We start from the raw sequence: 18992 nt of genomic DNA on the forward strand, positions 1-18992 counted from the left end.
GATACTTGCAGCTTTCAGGACTATTTTCTCCTAATACACATGAGGCTATAACATTTATTTAAAAACTTACAAAACATCCTAACTATAGAAAAATATCAGTGATAAAACATTATTAGAAGCATTTAACATCAGAGCAACAAATTCTTGGCTTCAGTACCTTAATTTAACTATATTAAAGAAAACATGTTTTTAGATGGCAATAATAAGGTCTTGTGTGTCTTGGCAGGAGAATAAAATAAAAAAATTACCTTTGCAAACCACAGTAACAAGTTTTCTAATTCTGTCCCTTTGTTCTGGCAAATTCCATGTTCATGGGTTTATAATAAATAAGTCATAAATAACAATAGGACTAAACCAAAATAAAAGTGTACTGTGTACCTATCATCATCCTTATTGTTCAAAGGGTTTTGGCTCCCATTTATACAAAGCTCTCTTCCATATTTGTGCACAGCAGAAAAGAATCCACTAGTCTGGGCTTTACCAGCTGCTGAAAATCTGAATCTTCCAGCCCATCAGGACTCATGACTGCCAGTCTCCTCAAGGCTGCCTAGAAAAACAAAACAGCATCATTGCACTGCAGTCAGGTTTGGCAAAGTCCTCATTCAGGAATCCATAATAACCACACCTAAGTAACAGCCAGGACTCAAAAATGAACACTGCAGGTCTGTGGGTTCTGCTACCTGGGTAATCTCACTGTCTTCATCTGTCAGATTAATCTTCCCTCATGCAAAATTATTCAATGGTAATTATTTTGGGACACTTTGCTTTTTGACCTGAACAGCAGGTCTAAATACAGTGCAAACCCTCAGACACCCGTGACAATACCCAAGAGAGCCTGAAGCAGCTTATGTCTCAAGGACAATATTTTTGACACATTTTTATCAGAAAACATCTTCAGGCAGTTACTAAAGTATCAGAAGACAAATTTCTGAGACAGGGAGGTAGGTAACGTCTCAATCAATAGGCATGGATTCAAGGAATGTGCAGCAACAACTTGAGTGAGACAAAAATCATACTCTGGTTTGCTGCCATCGCTCTGTGGTCTCTGCTCTAACCACACAAGATTAACAAGTCTTCTTGGCATGTAGGAAGAACAATCACAGCATTTTCTATGCTCACATTTATATTTTCTTCATCCTGAATGAGACCTGCTGAAATAACCAAGCTGCAATAACTGAGTATTACTTTTACATTTAAAATTACATTAATATCATAAAGCACTGTCAAAGAGTATTCTTCAGTCTTCATTCACCAGAGCTTATGCTCCAACCCTAGATCACCCATGTCCCCATAGCCCTTTCACAGAAAGATCAGTGAAATCATTCAGCTCTGGCATTTGGCTCACAATCCAGGCAGTGCAGAGCCAGATGGAATCTTTCTCCTGAGCAGTCTTAAGCTTCTGGTGCCCACTCCTTGCTGGGCACTGTATTGTCTTGGTGGCACAAATAGAATAAAAAATTGGATTGGAGTGGAAGCAAGAAATTTCTTTTCACCTTTTTTGGGTGTTTTATATAAATATTTTCAAATATATGCATGAGTGCTGATAAAGGGCTGCTACCCCCGTGACTCAAGGCTACTTTCAACAAACATAGAACCATCACAGAAGAGAATTTAGGAATTAATGAATCCTTAAATTCCAAAGTGTTCCAAGGAAATTTTTTGATGCCAAATAATGTGAAGATGAAGCAATTTTTCTTTATGTGCTTAAGTCTTCAATCCGAAAATAAATAATTGAGAGTGTACAGGATTATGCTTAAGAGGAAAAGCAGGAGACCCTGACATGAATTTAAAACATTTCTGCAATACTTATGGATTTTTAAATCTAAAGGGATATTTTTTCCTTAATTTTCCAGTATAAGCATGAAAGGAAGACTAAAATGTACATACCAGACATGCCACTAAAACAGAATCACTGTTATTTCTTTCTGTTGGTGATCTGCAAAGTTTAATCAGGCGAGGAATACCTGAGAGCAACAAAAGAGTGTCAGGAGAAATAATTTAGAAAAATAACTTCTTATTTTTGATATTTTTTAGATGCAACATATTTATGTTTTTTTAGTTGATATGATCTCTAATGAAATGATGATATGCAAATACTTAAGGGACTTTTCATGAAGCTAGGCAGTTCACAGCAGTCATAATTAATAGTCGTAAAGCATAAACAAATAAATTGGGTTTACTTGCTGCTGCAGTTTCAGAGTGGAAATTGTGACCTCCATCCCTACTCATCCTCCCACACACCTTAAAAACTCCTACCCAAAGAACACATTCCCTCCCATTGGATTCATCCCATCTGGACTGCTGGGGTGCCAGTTTTCTGTGCCCTGACAGATCCTGCATAAAGGAATGAGGAGGCAGCAGTGTCAGCTGGCACAGCAAGGCACAGCTACGTGTTGAGTGGATGCTGCACCTCAGGCTCCTCTGGGAAACAAGCCAGAGGTTCATTTAGCTCCATCTCCTCAGTCATCCTCTGGACAGACTCTATAGGGAATATCTCTCATAAAGTTCACCAAGTGAGGCTAAAAATTGCAAAGAGCTTCTCCACGACTGGCAGTTCCTCCCTCTTTCAGTGCCATGAAGCAGGAGACACATCCTTACAGCTGAGTTTCACAGCTGCATCTGCCACCTCGGGGTCTCGGCTGAGCCGCGCCAGGGTAACCGCGGACTTCTGCTGGACTCGCTCGCAAGCTGCAGCTTCTGCTGCATTTCCAGAGGAGCATTTCTCAAAGAGCATCTCCATTAAAAGCTGAACACCTACAAGGATGCAAGAGCCGTCGTTATCCACCCTCCAACAAAAAAAAAAGCAGTGCAAAAGAGGTAAAGGGGTAAAGGAAAGCTGGGTTAATACAGACCAGCCTCTTCCCAAAAAGGGAGAATGGAGAATATATAAATGAAGCCTGCATTTTTGACTTCAGCACCCAGGCACATCTGATCTATGCATGTTTGTCTTCACTAGGAAGCTACAGAAGCTCTGGAACTAGAAAATGCATTAACTCTTTCCTCCTCTAAAAGTTGGTATTTTAAATTTCACAAATTTATTTCAGTCAACCAAATGTAATTCCTTTTTCAATTCTAAACTAACCTGAAGGTAATCACTAACTGAAAAACCTGTAGTCACATCTATCAGGTCTCTAAATGAAGTTCCACTCTCAGTTAAAGTAATTTTTTTGTTTGTTTACATATTTTTAAGCAAGCCTTTAAAAGTTTTCTTCTCAAATATTTAAAGGTATTTTAGAATGAGGAATCCTTTAATGAAGGAAATGATGAAAATATGTTTCTTGAACTTTACTGTATAACTCTTCACTCCAAAAGAGACAATGTCAAAGTAGCTTCATTAACTTCTTGTAGCCTGTAGGAGTTGATATTCTTCTTGTAGCACCACAAAAAAAGAAGATGATTTCTCTTTTCTAGATTAAGTCTAAAGACAATTATGTGCTATTAAACTCTATATGCTATTAGGCATTCAGATTACATCAAGTAACATCAGAGGATTTTAACTGTTAGAACATTTGCATAAATAATTCATAGAATTATCATCAGAACCATGCAGCTAGATAATAATCAATCAACACACAAAAAATTCAGAGTTGAGAAGAAAGTACCTAAATTCTCCAGCATTCAAAGACCATTCTCAGAATGTGGCCTCTGACTAGCACCTGTTTATTATAATATTAGGAAGACACAAAAAAAGTTTTACACACAGGATGAGTGCCAATCCCTCTCAAAAGCCAGGGGGCAAATGCTTCTTGTGATATTCCATGATGGATGTATACACAAATTTTGCTTGCTGGCATTGTCCCTGACAATCCACTGCTGCACCCAGCATGAGTTAGGCCTACTTGGCCTAGCAAAGCAATATATGTGAATTCTCACTGTAATTTAATGTATATTAATATATAATGCATACATTTAGGGTGTATTAATAAGGCATTTACATCTTATCATAATATTACTTGTATTACCACTGTAGAGGTTGCTGAAACACTTTTTACTACTTTGCTTTGCATCTAGGAGCAAGTCACACACAGAACACCAACAATGTGGTCACAAATGAGGTTTCCTAAAATAGTGGCATTTTATTTCGTTTATGTGGAACCATCCCCAGGGTTCATTTTGCACCCTGCAGCAATGTGCAATATACAGCAGAGACAGGATGCAAAATGAAGCTTTATTAGTGAAGCCTTTCTCCTTTACCTTGAAAGTACTACTCATCTACTCAGACTCTCCAGAAATAAATATAAAACAATTCAGCTAAAATACATACCATTTCCTTGAATGATTTCTGAAGCACACTGGTCCAACACAGACATGTTTGCCAATATTGTTACCACCTGTTGTTAAAAAGAGAAGGAAATATGAAGTCCAGTCCTACAATTCAGTAATATTAAATATTATTGTGGTTCATAAAATAAATATGGCAAATATTTGGGAGTGCTATTATTGCACTGAATGGGTTCAGGTGAAATGCTAAGAAATCCTTGCAAGAGATTTGGAGTTTTGAGCTTTGATTCAAGGGAATATTTAAGGAATATTTTTCAGTTTTGTTGAAGTCAAGAATTGTGTGCATGTCAAGGCACTGTCTCAAAAGTAACTGGATTTAAAATTCTGTTTATACCTTTCCAGAGGTAAAGACCATGTTTAGGCTTTGTACCAACACATTCTGTATTGATATGTGCACAAGCACATTCCGAGATCTAGATTTATAGAATTTCTTACCCCAATTAACTTTATCTGTTTTTGAGATTAGGTGTAACTCAACTTAAAGTGATGCAGCAAGTCACTGACAGAGCCTGAACCCTGTGCTGCTGCTGGCTTTCAGTCAGCTACTCCCTTCATTGATAGCACATCCTCACACATCCTGCAAGACATTCTTCTCAGTCCTTCAAATAGTTTGCTTTTTGCATGCAGACACATCCTAATATTAACAACATACATGAGAGGCCAAATAATAAATGCCAGAGATTGTCAGAAAGCAAAAGAGAAATAATATTATTTCTCAAGAGGTTTTAAATTTTCTCTAATCTAATTCAGGAAAACTGACCAGCCTCAAAAATAATGGTCAGTTTTGGAACTGGTTATCAGCTTTTAACAGTACAGTGTCACTTCAGAAACCAGCAAACTTCTTAAATGTAAGGAGGCATGAGATCAAATCACCATTCTGATCTCACTTTGCCTTTTTAAAAACAAGGATGACTCATTTCTGATGCTGTGACATAAAGGTCTTCCACTTTTGAAGGTAGTGTTACAGTGTCATCTCCCTGAATAAATATACTTATTTAGCATGCAAATGAGTAGCTGAAACTCTACAGAGTGACAGGTAGAAATATGGTAACTCAGTGTATGTCTATGTATTTATTCCATATTAATTATTAACTGTGTTGCAGGCAGAGTGTATATGTTTTCTCATTCTAAATTATATCCCGTTAATGAAAATTGCTTCCTCTGTGCAGAATCTGTACCCCATGTGGCTCTCTAAGCCACAGATGAAGAATTCAATTAACCACAATTTGAATACATGCCAATTATTCCACTGCTTCAAGTTATTTTGTCTAATAAGTATTTTCATACATAAAAATAGTTTGTGTGCATCTTTGACACCAAAAAAAATTATTCGATGTTGTAACTATACTTCCTTCATGTTGATTATATGGCCCCCATATTTTGCAATATTTATGGACTAGCTTAGAGGGTTTATATGTAACATTCTCCAGAGGGGTGTAAAAAAGACCCTTATGATCAATGACAATCAAGTTCTACCTATATTATCTTTTAAAATCTTAATAGGATTCAAAAGGTAGCTAAACCATAGATTAGCTCACTCCATATGGATGGTTTTTCTTTCCCCAAGAAAATTTGTTTTCCTGTGAGGTAAATAATGTAACAAAACAGGATAATGTAAAAACTTTATAGGCAAGCAGAATAAAGAGTTGACTTTAAATGCTCTATTTCCCCTACACTTTCCTATTTTAAAGTTCATGCAACTTACATGAAAATATCCTCTGTAATATCCTCTGTAATAAAAACCAAATTTCAAGGAAATTTCCAATTAAGGATGAAGTCTAGAGGAAAACACAAACAAATGTAGATTCAATTTGTTTCAGAAAGTAACACTTCTGTGACCACTGGTATAAATGAATTCTCATCTCTTTTGTATTTAGAGTTGATCAAAAGTATAAATAGATGTTTTCTACAGGTTCTCTCCCACTGTAGATTTTTTTTGTCTAGTGATAGAGGGTTACACTGCAATCTTTATCTCTGCTTCTTTTCCCATTATCTGCTCTAAATTTCATAAAGCCTTAGGCAGTCTCAAAAATAACTATGAAGTCCTGTTAAATCAGCAAACCAGTTCAGATGTTATGGTGAGACATGGAGCACACAAACAGATACAGATAAAAGTGACTACTTCATTTCATAGTTGAAAATTATTGGAAAAGAATATATACCAAAACCTCTTTCAGAACTGAATTGACTTTGAAATAATTGAAAGGCTTGAAGATATTTAACATGAAATCTCTACTGTCCAATTTTAATATCAATTTCATTAATTGCTCAAGTAATTGATCCTGTGAAAGAGCATACTCCATGATTACAAAGCACTGGCACCTGACACAATTTATGATTCTTGCAATTATTTTGGGTTCCTAAGCCATGCAATGAATTTGTGGTCAACTCAAAGTGTAAGAGAAAAAGACTTCATGAAGACAGGATACCTGAGCTCAAGTCATCTGCTACTGCCTTCCTACCATGGAGAAAGAATGTGCTGAAGCCACACGCCACTTATTGATCTGTGGGATTTGTAGATGTGCTATGAAGAAAATTTTCATAGAGGTGCACAGAGAGAAATGAAAGTAAAAACAATTTCTATTTCTGCTCCTTGTTTTTCCTATGTGGAATGTGTTTGGAGAATTGTTTACCTGAGGTGATTGCTTGATTGGATTCTGGTGAGGATTGTTTGAGCCTGATGGCCAGTCCAATCCACCTGTGTCTGGACTCTCAGGAGAGGGTCACGAGTTGTGTTAGAGTCAGAGAAAGTAGGTATGTAGTTTTAGAATCCTCCTTTTATATAGCATATTAATGTATTTTAGCATAGTTATAATAAAGAAACAATTCAGCCTTCTGAATTGAGTCAGACATTGTCATTTCTTCCCATTGAGTTTGCCTGCATTTACAATACCTATGGCTGAAATTTGTGAACTGGCAACCCTAAATCCACTGTAGTAATGAATACCACAGAAAAATAGACTTGATTAATAAATAATCAGCATAGAATCATAGAAAGGCTTTGGTTGGGAGGGACCTTAGACATCATCTAATTGCAATCCCTGTCATAGGTAGAGACACTTGTCACTTGCTCAGGTTGCTCAGAGCTCCATCCAGCCTGGCATTGGACACTTCCAGGGATGGGACAGCCTCAGCTTTTCTTGGCAACATGCTCCTGTGTCTCGCCACCCTCACAGGAAAGAAATTCTCCCTAATATCCAATCCAAGCCTACTCTTGTTCAGTTTGAAGCCATTTGTCTTGTCCTGTCACAACACACCTTTGTAAAAAGTCCTTCTCCCCCTTCCCTGTTGGCTCCCTCAGGTCCTGGAAGCCCTGTGACATTTGTTTGCCATCAGAAGGGAGCTGGATGGATGATCCAGGTCAGTGTCACGAGTAGCACTGCTAAAAACAACCAGAGGAACAGACCTCCAGGGCTCTTCCTGTGCTCAACACCTGCCTGCCTCCCTGTGCTCTGCACTCCTGAGCCACGGGGCACTGAGACACAGCAAGGCAGAACGTCAGCAAAGGAATTCTCAAGGCCAGCTCATGTTTTAGCACCTTTTGAAGGGTCACCAACTTAGCAAAACAGCAACATGCAGAGATTTCACTGGGAGTAGTAAGATTTTTCACAACAGTAAGAGATTAAGCAGTTAAAACTGAATTTAAAGACTTAAATTTTTAAGTGAAAATTGAACTTTAAAACTTCAGAACTTAAAAAAGCACACCCAAAATCCATAAACTTTGAAGGTTCATCTTTAAATGGCTTGTTGGTGAACTGAGTATACAGGGATATTTAATACCCATGGAAAATCTCCCTGTTTAATAAATAAACTTTAAAAATAACAAGGTTATTTCATATTTTTCAAATGTCAATACAGCATCAACTTCTTAGTCTTGCAGTTACCATGGAAATTTACCTGAAATCTAATCAAAAGTGTCTATTTTTATAAGCAAAATAAGTAAACAGATATTAAACACAGATACTAGTGACAATATAATATATTATTATAAAATTTGCAGTGATGATCTTTTTTGGTTATTCTATATATATTTCATCATTTTAAATTTGTTTCAATTCCCACATAGTTTCCTTTCACTCCCTCAGATTTTCACACATATTGAATTTATCAATGGTGAATATTCCTTTTAAGTTCTGTAGTCTGCTTTTCCCTGAACTGTAGGAATTTCAGTTGTCAAGAACAATTTAAATTTGAGAAACCATGGTTAATTAAGAACTTTCAAAATCGCTTTCTTCAAACAACAGTCACCTTGGAAATTTTTTTGCTAAAATACATAATTACTAATACGATAAAAAACCTTTTCTAAACAATTAATGGTGACTAATGCTCATCAACCAATGTACAAAGTTGCTGAATCCTTGTTACAAAAGTAAAACCTAGATACAAATGCTTTGCCATAAAATAAGATACACTGAATGTAAATCTGTAGTAATCAAAGTGATTTAAACTTAAAGAACACTTAAGAAACAGAAGGCTTCTCTGAAAACTTTCCCTTAGTGGGAGATTTAAGAAAGTTTTTCCCTTTGTTGTGAAATGAACTACTAAGGAACAGAGATGCACATTTTAGCCTGCTAAAGGGCCAATATTTTCCACAATTGAGGGTCCCTTACCTCATTTGTGGGAGAGGGAAGTGTCTACAGAGGTGGAAGGTGTGGTGCTAATATATACCTTTATTGATAATAAAAGCACACTGCTCAGTAGGCTTTTATTAACAGTCCCAAAACAAAAAGAAAGACACAAGCTCAAAATAAGAATTATTAAGTAATCTAATAGAGTGGCAAACTAGATCAATATAGAATTGCTAATTCTCTTAGTTAATTACTCCTTTAAGGCTGATTCATTGCTAAGTAATATTAATTTTTGTACATATTATAAGAGCATTTTGTAATTCATTCGAATAGATGAGATAACCATAAATCATTGTGTGTCTGCAAAGTTCCAGATAGCCATCTTCAGAAACAGAGTGGCACCAGAATACTACTCAGAAGCAAGACAGAGTCTCTCTTCCTGAATGTAAGTTAAAATCATCTGAGCATCACAATTCAAGATCCATCCACAGGGAGACAGCAAAAGAGTGCATTTAGCAGGCATCAAGAACAGGCATTTCAGCAAGCTGAGGTAGAAAAAGCCTTTCAAGATATTATCTATAAGGAGAAAAAACTTCAGTAAGAAATCTCTGGACATTCTCTCTGAGACATTAAAATGCTTGAAAATAGGAAATAACTCCAATGGCTTCTGATAGCCATTTTTGTGATTGGGAACTTAGCTTTTCTTCCTGAAAACAGAAAATAAATACATCTAGATGAGCAGAAGAAGCTAACATCTCCCAAAAATAATAGCAGAGGTTGGAGACAGAATCTGCTTGCAAAGTCTAGGTTTATTCTGAGACTGTGCCAGGGGAGTGTATTTTTGGCATGCTGAGGCAGAGCAAAAGAGACCAAAGCTGTAGGAAACTTACATTTTGGAATGAAGGAAGTCTTTATTACATTTTTATTTACTTTACTTCCTATTGTTGACTAATGTAGATAAGGAATAGGCAGAATAGACAGGTTCTCAGATTATTTGTTTTAAAGAAGCACATGGGACATGCACCCTGAATGGGTCACATTGTGAAAATACACATCCCATAAACCAGGACATATAACTAACAGAGTGATTGAGCTAGTGGCCACATTTTTCTGTCTTTCAGGTTAAAATATGGGGGGAAATAATAACCATCTCTCAGACTTCCTTCAAGGTATTGAAAAGCTTCTCGTGGTTTTCAAACAGGTTCAAGCAGCCAAAGGCACCTGAGATCTGATCTCCCCAGAGCAGAGCACAAATTGGCCTTTCAAAACAAATTAGTTTTTCAACTGAGCTGAGATTTTATTCTTCCAACTGAACCCCTTGCTTTGCAAGTGGGAGCACATTGACTTATCCCACACAGATTCTAAAATATGACAGGCAGAATTGTAAATAAGCAGGAATTCTGTTTCAAAAATCTTAGTGTTTCAGATAGACAGTCTGTTTTGGAGCCCTGAAATATAACAATCCATAACATTGACCATATAATGCCAGCCCGTACTGTTAATTCTTTATGTTATTTATTTATGATGGTCACATGTGCACAAAAAGACAGAGATAAGCAGTTAGACAAAAAAGAAAAAAACATCAGGAAAATTATTACAATCTTACATAGGAAACTAAATGGAATGTCATTAATATAATAGTGTGGTTAAAATTCAGATAGTCAGGTGACTTTGGCCTAATTTTCATTTTTGCATCTGTTACGAGCAGTCATGTTTCTTTCTTGATTTCTTAAGCCTTTGAAAATAACTTAATTTTTTAATTTATCAGTTCTCTTTCTAGCTATATTAGTAGAAATCATGTTTTCTCAGTGTGATCTAGTCAATACTGGAAAGTTTTAATGTACAGTTTACCACCCAGAGTGCACAGTCAGGTCTCTCAGAGGGGAGGGAATTCCAGCCACATATCTAGTGATATACCAATGTCCGAGCTGGATATTAACAGAGACCTGTGCAAGAAAACAGTGCAAATACCCTTTTATGACCTTGTCCACATGTAAAAGCTTTGTTAATAAACTCCCCAGCATTCAAGAAACTCAGATTGAGAAGTAGTACTGCAAGTTTCTTTCATACAGACAGGGATTTTCAAAGGAAATCTAAAATAACTGTTAATACTCTTCTCATTAAAAACATTATTCTCAAAGTCTTTCATTGGGAGTTCAGCAACATTTAGAAATCAAAATTTCTTTATCCTATAGAAACATCTGTCTCTAATCTCCTTTTGATACTACAATGGAGGGGAATACTACTACTTAAGGGGGGAAAAAAGTGAGGAAGGACAGTAAAAATAAACACAAATTCCTGATAAGGAAAAAAAAAGGTGAAAAGCAGAACAAAGAATGTGGAACCTAGAGGAAGAATGGTATTAAGGACTTAAAATCTCAAATGAAACAGAAGATCTCAGTGTCTAAACCAGCAGCATCTTCCAAATACCAAGCAAACAGGAAAGATTTTTTTTAGGAAAAAAAAAAGGCAGCAATCATTTCCAATTTTTCCTTCCAGCTTAAGAGCCTTTCTCCACCTCAAAGTGGAACATAATTCACTGATTTTAGACCTAGGAATAACCACTTTAAAATGGATGTGTTCACTGCCCATTAATTCTTTGTCTGCCTGAATAAGAGAAGATCAGAAGGTGTTAGGCTATACCTCCACGGCTTCACAGGTAAGGTGAGAATACTAACACTGAAGAGACAAGTGGGAATGCAGAGAGAAAAATTGTACTACATATAGACATACTGTGCCCAAACATACATATTTCATATTTTTCTATGTAGAGTCTAAGATGATGGTTAAAGTCAAGAAGACCCTGGATGATAAGGGGTTTAGCTAAACCCCTCTTCTGACAGATCTTAAACCCCATTAAGACTGCATACACTACACTGCTGAATTTAGGCATAAACTCTTCTGAAAAGATATTTTGATGCTTTTTTGAAGTAAAAGACCTCTTCAGAAAACAGCTATCTGCAGAAAGAAACAAAATATGGGACGTTCATATCCATTTTGACCCAAAACTGGGGACTGAGGAATATGGAAAATATTGCTTTATGACTGTTCTTATACAATGTATTTTGTTACAAAACTAAGAAATCTCAGTATAACATTGCTGGCTACAGAAACAGTCACATGCTTCTGTAAAATGGGAAATTATAATCTTGTTTATCACTAAGTCCAGCTCTCAGTTCTAGATTTCTTTTCTGACCTAATCTAACACTGCCTGGGAAATTAAAGAAGGGGGTTGGTTTTGGATAGCAAAGACAGGAAAGGGTTTTGTTAGTTTATATTTTTTTATCATCTGGACAAAAAAGCTTTCCAGAAATCAAAAGGCAGAACAATTTTAAAGGTGTTTGAACAGTAAAATATTTTTTGCAGCCAGTACACAGTCTATCCAATATCCAATGCCTGGGCAGACTTTATTTGTACCACCACAGAGGGTGATAACTAATAATAATTCCATGTTCTGTCTAGAAGGACATAGTGTCAATTTAAGATGAGAAAAATGACATAAAGGAAAATATCCAGTGTTCCTTCCCAGCATTTCTGCTGTCTTCCTCCCAGTTTTGGCTTACAGTAAAGCACACTTCAGAATTTTCTTAAATCAGCATTAATGCTAAAGTAGTAATATACTCAGAAATATTAGCTAGTTTTCTATAAGTAGTTGTGCTACTTAAATATTTGTGTGAAAAACAGAACATTTAAGTTTGAGGGGTCTTTTATACAACTCTATAACATTCAGACCACATTTTGTATCAGCTATGAAACTTCTTACTTTGTTTAATCATTTCAACATTTAGCATAACTCAGTTCCAAATCCTCTTTTTTACTGACCAGGATGACTTGATTATTCAGAATGTACATAAGTGCATGAAAATATATTTCACATTGGTTCCATAATCCAAAATAAAACCTTGAATCAAAAAATTTTCAAACCTACTCATCTTTAATGTACATCTCCCTAGGCAAATGTCTACTGCCTGGGACATAATACTATATATACTGGGAAAAGATTCTGACTACATTACTTACCTAAAAGGATTTCTTGTCAAAAGCCAAAATTGGAATTTATTATACCATCATAAAATATAGTATTGTAGGGCCGTTCTTCTTTTCAGTTGAGTGTATTTTCCAATAGGCACAGAGCAAATTAAAAGGCAAAATATTCCATGAGACTGCTGCAATAGGCAGACACCATCCCCACCCCCAAATACAAGACTGAAACAAGGGGAGCTAATCAATCAAACGCACACTTGTTCAGGAATTTGAAGGAAGACTTCTCTCAAAGATTTTGCATCACCAAAACTGCTTGACTGGTAGCTCTTAAAGACAAGATGAGCAGCAGTCAGATTCCACCTGGACATCCAGTGCTCAGTAAAAACCCAAGGTAGGATTTGATAGTTCCCATTGCTGCAGGAGCCAAGGAATCGGCTCAGAAGCCTCCTGCAGCACACCACAGGTAACATCACCCTTGCTGCTCTAGTTTCTCATTCTGAGAAGGAAAGTGAGGTGTTCTGGGGGATGAAATCTCCTCAGTTCTTGGAAGGAAGCCACTCAGTTTGCTGCTCATCCATCTAGTGAGATGAACTTGCAGCTTGCAAGTTGCAAAAGGCCTGGAACAAGCCTGTCACTTATAAAAAGTCATGCATATTCCTTTCAAGATCTACCTTCTTCAGAAAAAGAAGAGGCTTGCTGTGCTATCCCCAGAGCAAACAGCAAACTCACAGCTGACAGCAGAATTCAGATGAGGGCATAAAGAAATAAAAATTTTGCTATGAGAGCATACAGGAGGAATATAAAAAAAAAAAAAAATACTGTGAAGGATTGTACATATGTAATAGTACACAGCCATGACAACACCACAACTGATACCTCTGACTTTGCCCAAAGAGCACTACAGCAATTATAGTTCAATTCTATCTTTTTATACACAGATCTGAGCTGAAAAACTACAAAGCGCTATTAATAGAAGCTGTCGTGGTTTGACACGGAAAGATAATTTTTTCCGGAAGGAAGGGGTCAATTTAGATATTGACCAATTGAAAGTAGACACGCCTCTGAGAACACAGAGGGGTTGAAAGCAAAATTCTCAGAGGAACTCGCTCTCTTTGGTTCCGGGCAGCGTGCAGTGCAGACCTCCCCTGCCCAGCCACGAGCTGGGTGGGGGAGGGGAAGCTCATGGCCTGAGAAAGGTAGGCTGAAAGTCTCAAGAGTGGTAGAAAGACTGGAACCGGGCTGGCCCCTGCAGATGGAAGGGTGGAAGAAATCTGAAATATCTCCATTTCCTCCCCAGAGTTCCTCTCCCGAGAGGGAGAGAGAAAGCCGCAAGGAAAGAAGAGCGGGGGGAGCTGTAAAGTGCCCAGTTGTGTGGGAGTTGCTGGATGTCCGGGCATCGAGCCATCCTGGGAGTTCGGACTTTTAACCCTTTCTTGAAGAAATGAAAGCTTTGTGAATTTTCCTTTCCCCTCTTCGGTTTGAAAGAGAGGAAGAGGGACACCTTGGACCCTGGGATGGGATGTTGGAAGGAGGAATTCTGGATGGGAGGGGGACAAGGAGTGGCTTTTGGCTGGACTTTTCCATGTTAGCCACAACCTGAACCAAATCTTCTCCTTCAAGAGGAACTGTGTTTTGGGAGGATGCCGGTGAGTCAAGAGACTTGCTTCAGCTGAGAAAAAGACAAAAGTGGAGTGAACAGAGGAAAGGTTAGGGGATTTGTGGTGGCGCCCCCTTGCCCTGAAAAAGAAAAGAGAAGAGAAGAGAAGAAGATCTCTGTTCTTAAGCCCTCGGCCCCAGGGGAAAATGGGGGGGGACTGTGGTCCCAAACAATGAAAAACTGAACTGTTGTTTTCTCCCCTCTTGGCAGGGCATCCTTGAAAGGAAAAATCCTAAAGGCAGTGACCATCCATGCATTGGTGGTGAGAGCACTGTGCATGGAAAAGAGAAGGGTCACCATGGCAAACTTTTTTCTCCGGGCGGTGCCATGTGTGACATGGAAACACAGGATGTGGAGCTGTGTTTCTTAGGGAGTCTGTGGCACAGGAGAGACTCTGTTCCCTCGATGGACTGAGTATCAGTTGCTTAGAGAGTGGAAACCTGATTGGAGTCCAGATTGTGTCTCACTGTGGTTTGTTGGAGTTGGGTGGTGGGGGGAGGAATGTTTTGCAAGGTTTTCATTTAATCTTTGTGTGTTTTTTTCCCCCCTTCTTTAATTTTCTCTTTTCTTTAGTAGTAGTAGTTTAATAAAGTTTTTTCCTGTTATTAAGCTTGGGCCTGCTTTGCTCTATTCTAGATTCCACTTCACAGCATTCAAGGTAGGGATCACATTTTCATAGGGGCACTGGCATTGTGCCAGTGTCAAACCATGACATTTGGTTCCCTGACCGGGAAAAGATAAGATAAGATCAGATAAGATAAGATAAGATGGTAATAAGGTGAATGCTGTGAAATGGGATCAGGAGGAATAAGAGCAAAGCATGTGTTGAGTTTTGAGATGAATTGGAGTGGAGATTTAGTGTAAATTGCTGTTTTATGTAGAATGTGTTGAATGTAATTTTGATAATGATTTTTTTTTTTGTAGTCTGTGTTCTCAGAGGCGAAGGGTGGAATGTCGTGGTTTGACACGGAAAGATAATTTTTTCCGGAAGGAAGGGGTCAATTTAGATATTGACCAATTGAAAGTAGACACGCCTCTGAGAACACAGAGGGGTTGAAAGCAAAATTCCCAGAGGAACTCGCTCTCTTTGGTTCCGGGCAGCGTGCAGTGCAGACCTCCCCTGCCCAGCCACGAGCTGGGTGGGGGAGGGGAAGCTCATGGCCTGAGAAAGGTAGGCCGAAAGTCTCAAGAGTGGTAGAAAGACTGGAACCGGGCTGGCCCCTGCAGATGGAAGGGTGGAAGAAATCTGAAATATCTCCATTTCCCCCCAGAGTTCCTCTCCCGAGAGGGAGAGAGAAAGCCGCAAGGAAAGAAGAGCGGGGGGAGCTGTAAAGTGCCCAGTTGTGTGGGAGTTGCTGGATGTCCGGGCATCGAGCCATCCTGAGAGTTCGGACTTTTAACCCTTTCTTGAAGAAATGAAAGCTTTGTGAATTTTCCTTTCCCCTCTTCGGTTTAAAAGAGAGGAAGAGGGACACCTTGGACCCTGGGATGGGATGTTGGAAGGAGGAATTCTGGATGGGAGGGGGACAAAGAGTGGCTTTTGGCTGAACTTTTCCATGTTAGCCACAACCTGAACCAAATCTTCTCCTTCAAGAGGAACTGTGTTTTGGGAGAATGCCGGTGAGTCAAGAGACTTGCTTCAGCTGAAAAAAAGACAAAAGTAGAGTGAACAGAGGAAAGGTTAGGGGATTTGTGGTGGCGCCCCCTTGCCCTGAAAAAGAAAAGAGAAGAGAAGAGAAGAAGATCTCTGTTCTTAAGCCCTCGGCCCCAGGGGAAAATGGGGGGGGACTGTGGTCCCAAACAATAAAAAACTGAACTGTTGTTTTCTCCCCTCTTGGCAGGGCATCCTTGAAAGGAAAAATCCTAAAGGCAATGACCATCCATGCATTGGTAGTGAGAACACTGTACATGGAAAAGAGAAAGGTCACCATGGCAAACTTTTTTCTCCGGGCGGTGCCATGTGTGACATGGAAACACAGGATGTAAAACTGTGTTTCTTAGGGAGTCTGTGGCACAAGAGAGACTCTGTTCCCTCGATAGACTGAGTATCAGTTGCTTAGAGAGTGAAAACCTGATTGAAGTCCAGATTGTGTCTCACTGTGGTTTGTTGGAGTTGGGTGGTGGGGGGAGGAATGTTTTGCAAGGTTTTCATTTAATCTTTGTGTGTTTTTTTCCCCCCTTCTTTAATTTTCTCTTTTCTTTAGTAGTAGTAGTTTAATAAAGTTTTTTCCTGTTATTAAGCTTAGGCCTGCTTTGCTCTATTCTAGATTCCACTTCACAGCATTCAAAGTAGAAATCACATTTTCATAGGGGCACTGGCATTGTGCCAGTGTCAAACCATGACAGAAGCTAAAGCAGCCCTGGTAATCCCTCTAGAACACCAATAATCAGTTTTTAGGGTCCACTGTGCCATAATTTCCAAGGTCTGGCTGCTGGTTAAGGATGAGCAAAGCCTTCTGTGGCAGTACAGATCCTAAATTTACCATAAGTCATCTTTTGGCTACTTCAGAGCTGTGAAAGGGAAGGTTGTGAGGTTTGAATGGTGGACTTTTAATTGCAGTCACAAGGTCTCATGAACAGAAGTAGGTTAAGGGAGCTGAGTACCAGCCTCCATCCCTCAGCAGCCACTACTGAACCCTCAAACCTCATACACATCAGCACTGAGGCAAAATTAATCACTGAGATGCCAAATAAGCAGCGCCTCTGCACCATCCCATTGCATTGGAGTGCCTGAGAGGAGCAAAAGAATTCTCCCTGATTTCATCTGTGCATTATCACAGACCTTTAGTATTCTGTGTCCCGTCACAAAAACAAATTTTAAAATATTAGAGAGAAGGAAAGGGAAAGGCAAAAGTACATTAGCAGTATTTGCCAATAAAAATTTGGAAACCATCTACCAGGCAGACAGGACTTGGTGCAAAGCCCACCGACGTCAATGGGCTGGGGATCAGGTCCTTATTCAGCTTTTGGAGCTAATTCAGCTTTGAACTGACAAGTGTATATTTAGGCTCCATATATATCTTTAGCTCAAAGCCCTGTCCAGTAAGTTTTGAATCCCTCTAAAGACAGAGATCCCATAACCTATCTGGATTTCTAAGTCACTATTTGGCCTAATTAATGATAAAAACCAATAAATGCTACTATCCTAGAGATATGGAGCTTCAACTTTTTTTTTTTAATCATGTTAAAGCTGTCATATTTTATAATAAAATAAAATTAAAAAACAACCAAAACCAAAGAAGGAACTGAAGCAGATAAAGAAAGAGGCAATATAATGAAAAGAACCAAGAAAGGATTGGCTATGTCAAAACAGACACAGTGATGGAATCACAAATGTGACATTGGCTTGCAGAGAAATTCCTCACCTGATCCCGGGAGAACGGAGTATCCACTATGCGTTTGTCTGAGCACGCTGCTAGGAGAATCTTCATTGCATTTAACTGGAGCAATATTTCACAAGCCATGGTATCAAAGAAAGTAATATTGGCAAGAGCAGCTGAAGCCAGCAGGAAAACTTCACCTGATGAGGCTTCTTGGCACAGTTCTAGGAATGCAGAAAATAAAAGTCATTCCTTCAATGCAGCTGTTAAAGGAAATATTTAAGCATCTGCAGCTTGCAACAGTGATCTTATTAGCCAGTATGAAGTCGATAAATGTGGAGTTAAAAAAAGGAAACAAAAAATATAAAATTAATTTTGTCAGTTATGTAACATCATAGAGGGGTTTAGGGTGGAAAAGACTCCTAAGATCATCAGGTCCAACCAAACCCAGCACTGCCAAGTCCACCACTAAACTATGTACCCAAGTGCCACAGCCACACAGCTTCTAAATTCCTCCAGGGATGGCGACTCAACCACTTCCCTGGGCAGAGTGTTCCAGCACTTAACAACCCTTTCCATGAAGTAATTTTTTCCTAATATCCAATGTAAAATTCCCCTGGCACAACTTGAGGCCATTTACTCTTGTTCTATCACCTGTTACTTGGAAGAGACCAACACACACCTCACTATAATCCCTGATGAACCATATGCTCTACCTAGTATAGCAGTCTACTGGGAGTAATTCACTGCACGTTGTTCAAAATAAAGCTTGATATAACTAAATAAAATCAAATACAGGAAGCAGAAAGCTAGAAGTAAATGATCCATATGAGAATTATTCCATCCTCTTCTTTAGAACAAGGTACATGTTGCTTGTCTCTAAATCTAATTCTCTGTAGCTGAAAACCATCCTGCATATTTTTCAACTTCAATAAGAAGTGCTGAAGAGACAGCTACCTTTTAATCCCTTGTACATAGGGACTTTAACTAAGATGTGAATCACCTGGTAATAGGATTTCTGCATGGTTTAAAAATTAAACATATTACAGTAATTCAATTACTGAGTTATAAATATTAGAAGAAAAGTGGTGTGTGATTACCAAAACGACTCTTGCAAAGTTATACATGTTTTATTTTTAACACTTACATTTCTTGGGCAGAATATGTACAGCTAAAATGCCT

General features: G+C 38.4%; 1 protein-coding gene and 1 long non-coding RNA gene across 3 annotated transcripts in view; one reads left to right on the forward strand and one right to left on the reverse strand.

The window, feature by feature from the left end:
• Positions 1-375: 375 nt before the first annotated feature.
• Positions 376-18992, reverse strand: part of INSC (INSC spindle orientation adaptor protein) — a 96783-nt gene continuing 78166 nt past the window's right edge. For both annotated transcript variants that reach the window (XM_031505068.2, XM_077783777.1), the window contains 5 exons: positions 17856-18034; positions 4265-4331; positions 2599-2754; positions 1888-1964; positions 376-547 (listed from right to left, as the gene is read on the reverse strand). In XM_031505068.2, the coding sequence (XP_031360928.2) occupies positions 419-547; positions 1888-1964; positions 2599-2754; positions 4265-4331; positions 17856-18034 (608 nt within the window). In that variant the 3' untranslated portion in view covers positions 376-418. The remainder of the gene's footprint in view (positions 548-1887; positions 1965-2598; positions 2755-4264; positions 4332-17855; positions 18035-18992) is intronic.
• LOC144246495 (uncharacterized) lies at positions 13924-16730 on the forward strand. Its single transcript, XR_013340193.1, has 2 exons — positions 13924-15661; positions 15762-16730. It is a non-coding gene; the product is annotated as an uncharacterized LOC144246495 (long non-coding RNA).

Source organism: Lonchura striata, chromosome 6 (genome assembly GCF_046129695.1).
Source record: "Lonchura striata isolate bLonStr1 chromosome 6, bLonStr1.mat, whole genome shotgun sequence".
In the NCBI taxonomy this organism is placed as follows: Eukaryota; Metazoa; Chordata; class Aves; order Passeriformes; family Estrildidae; genus Lonchura; species Lonchura striata.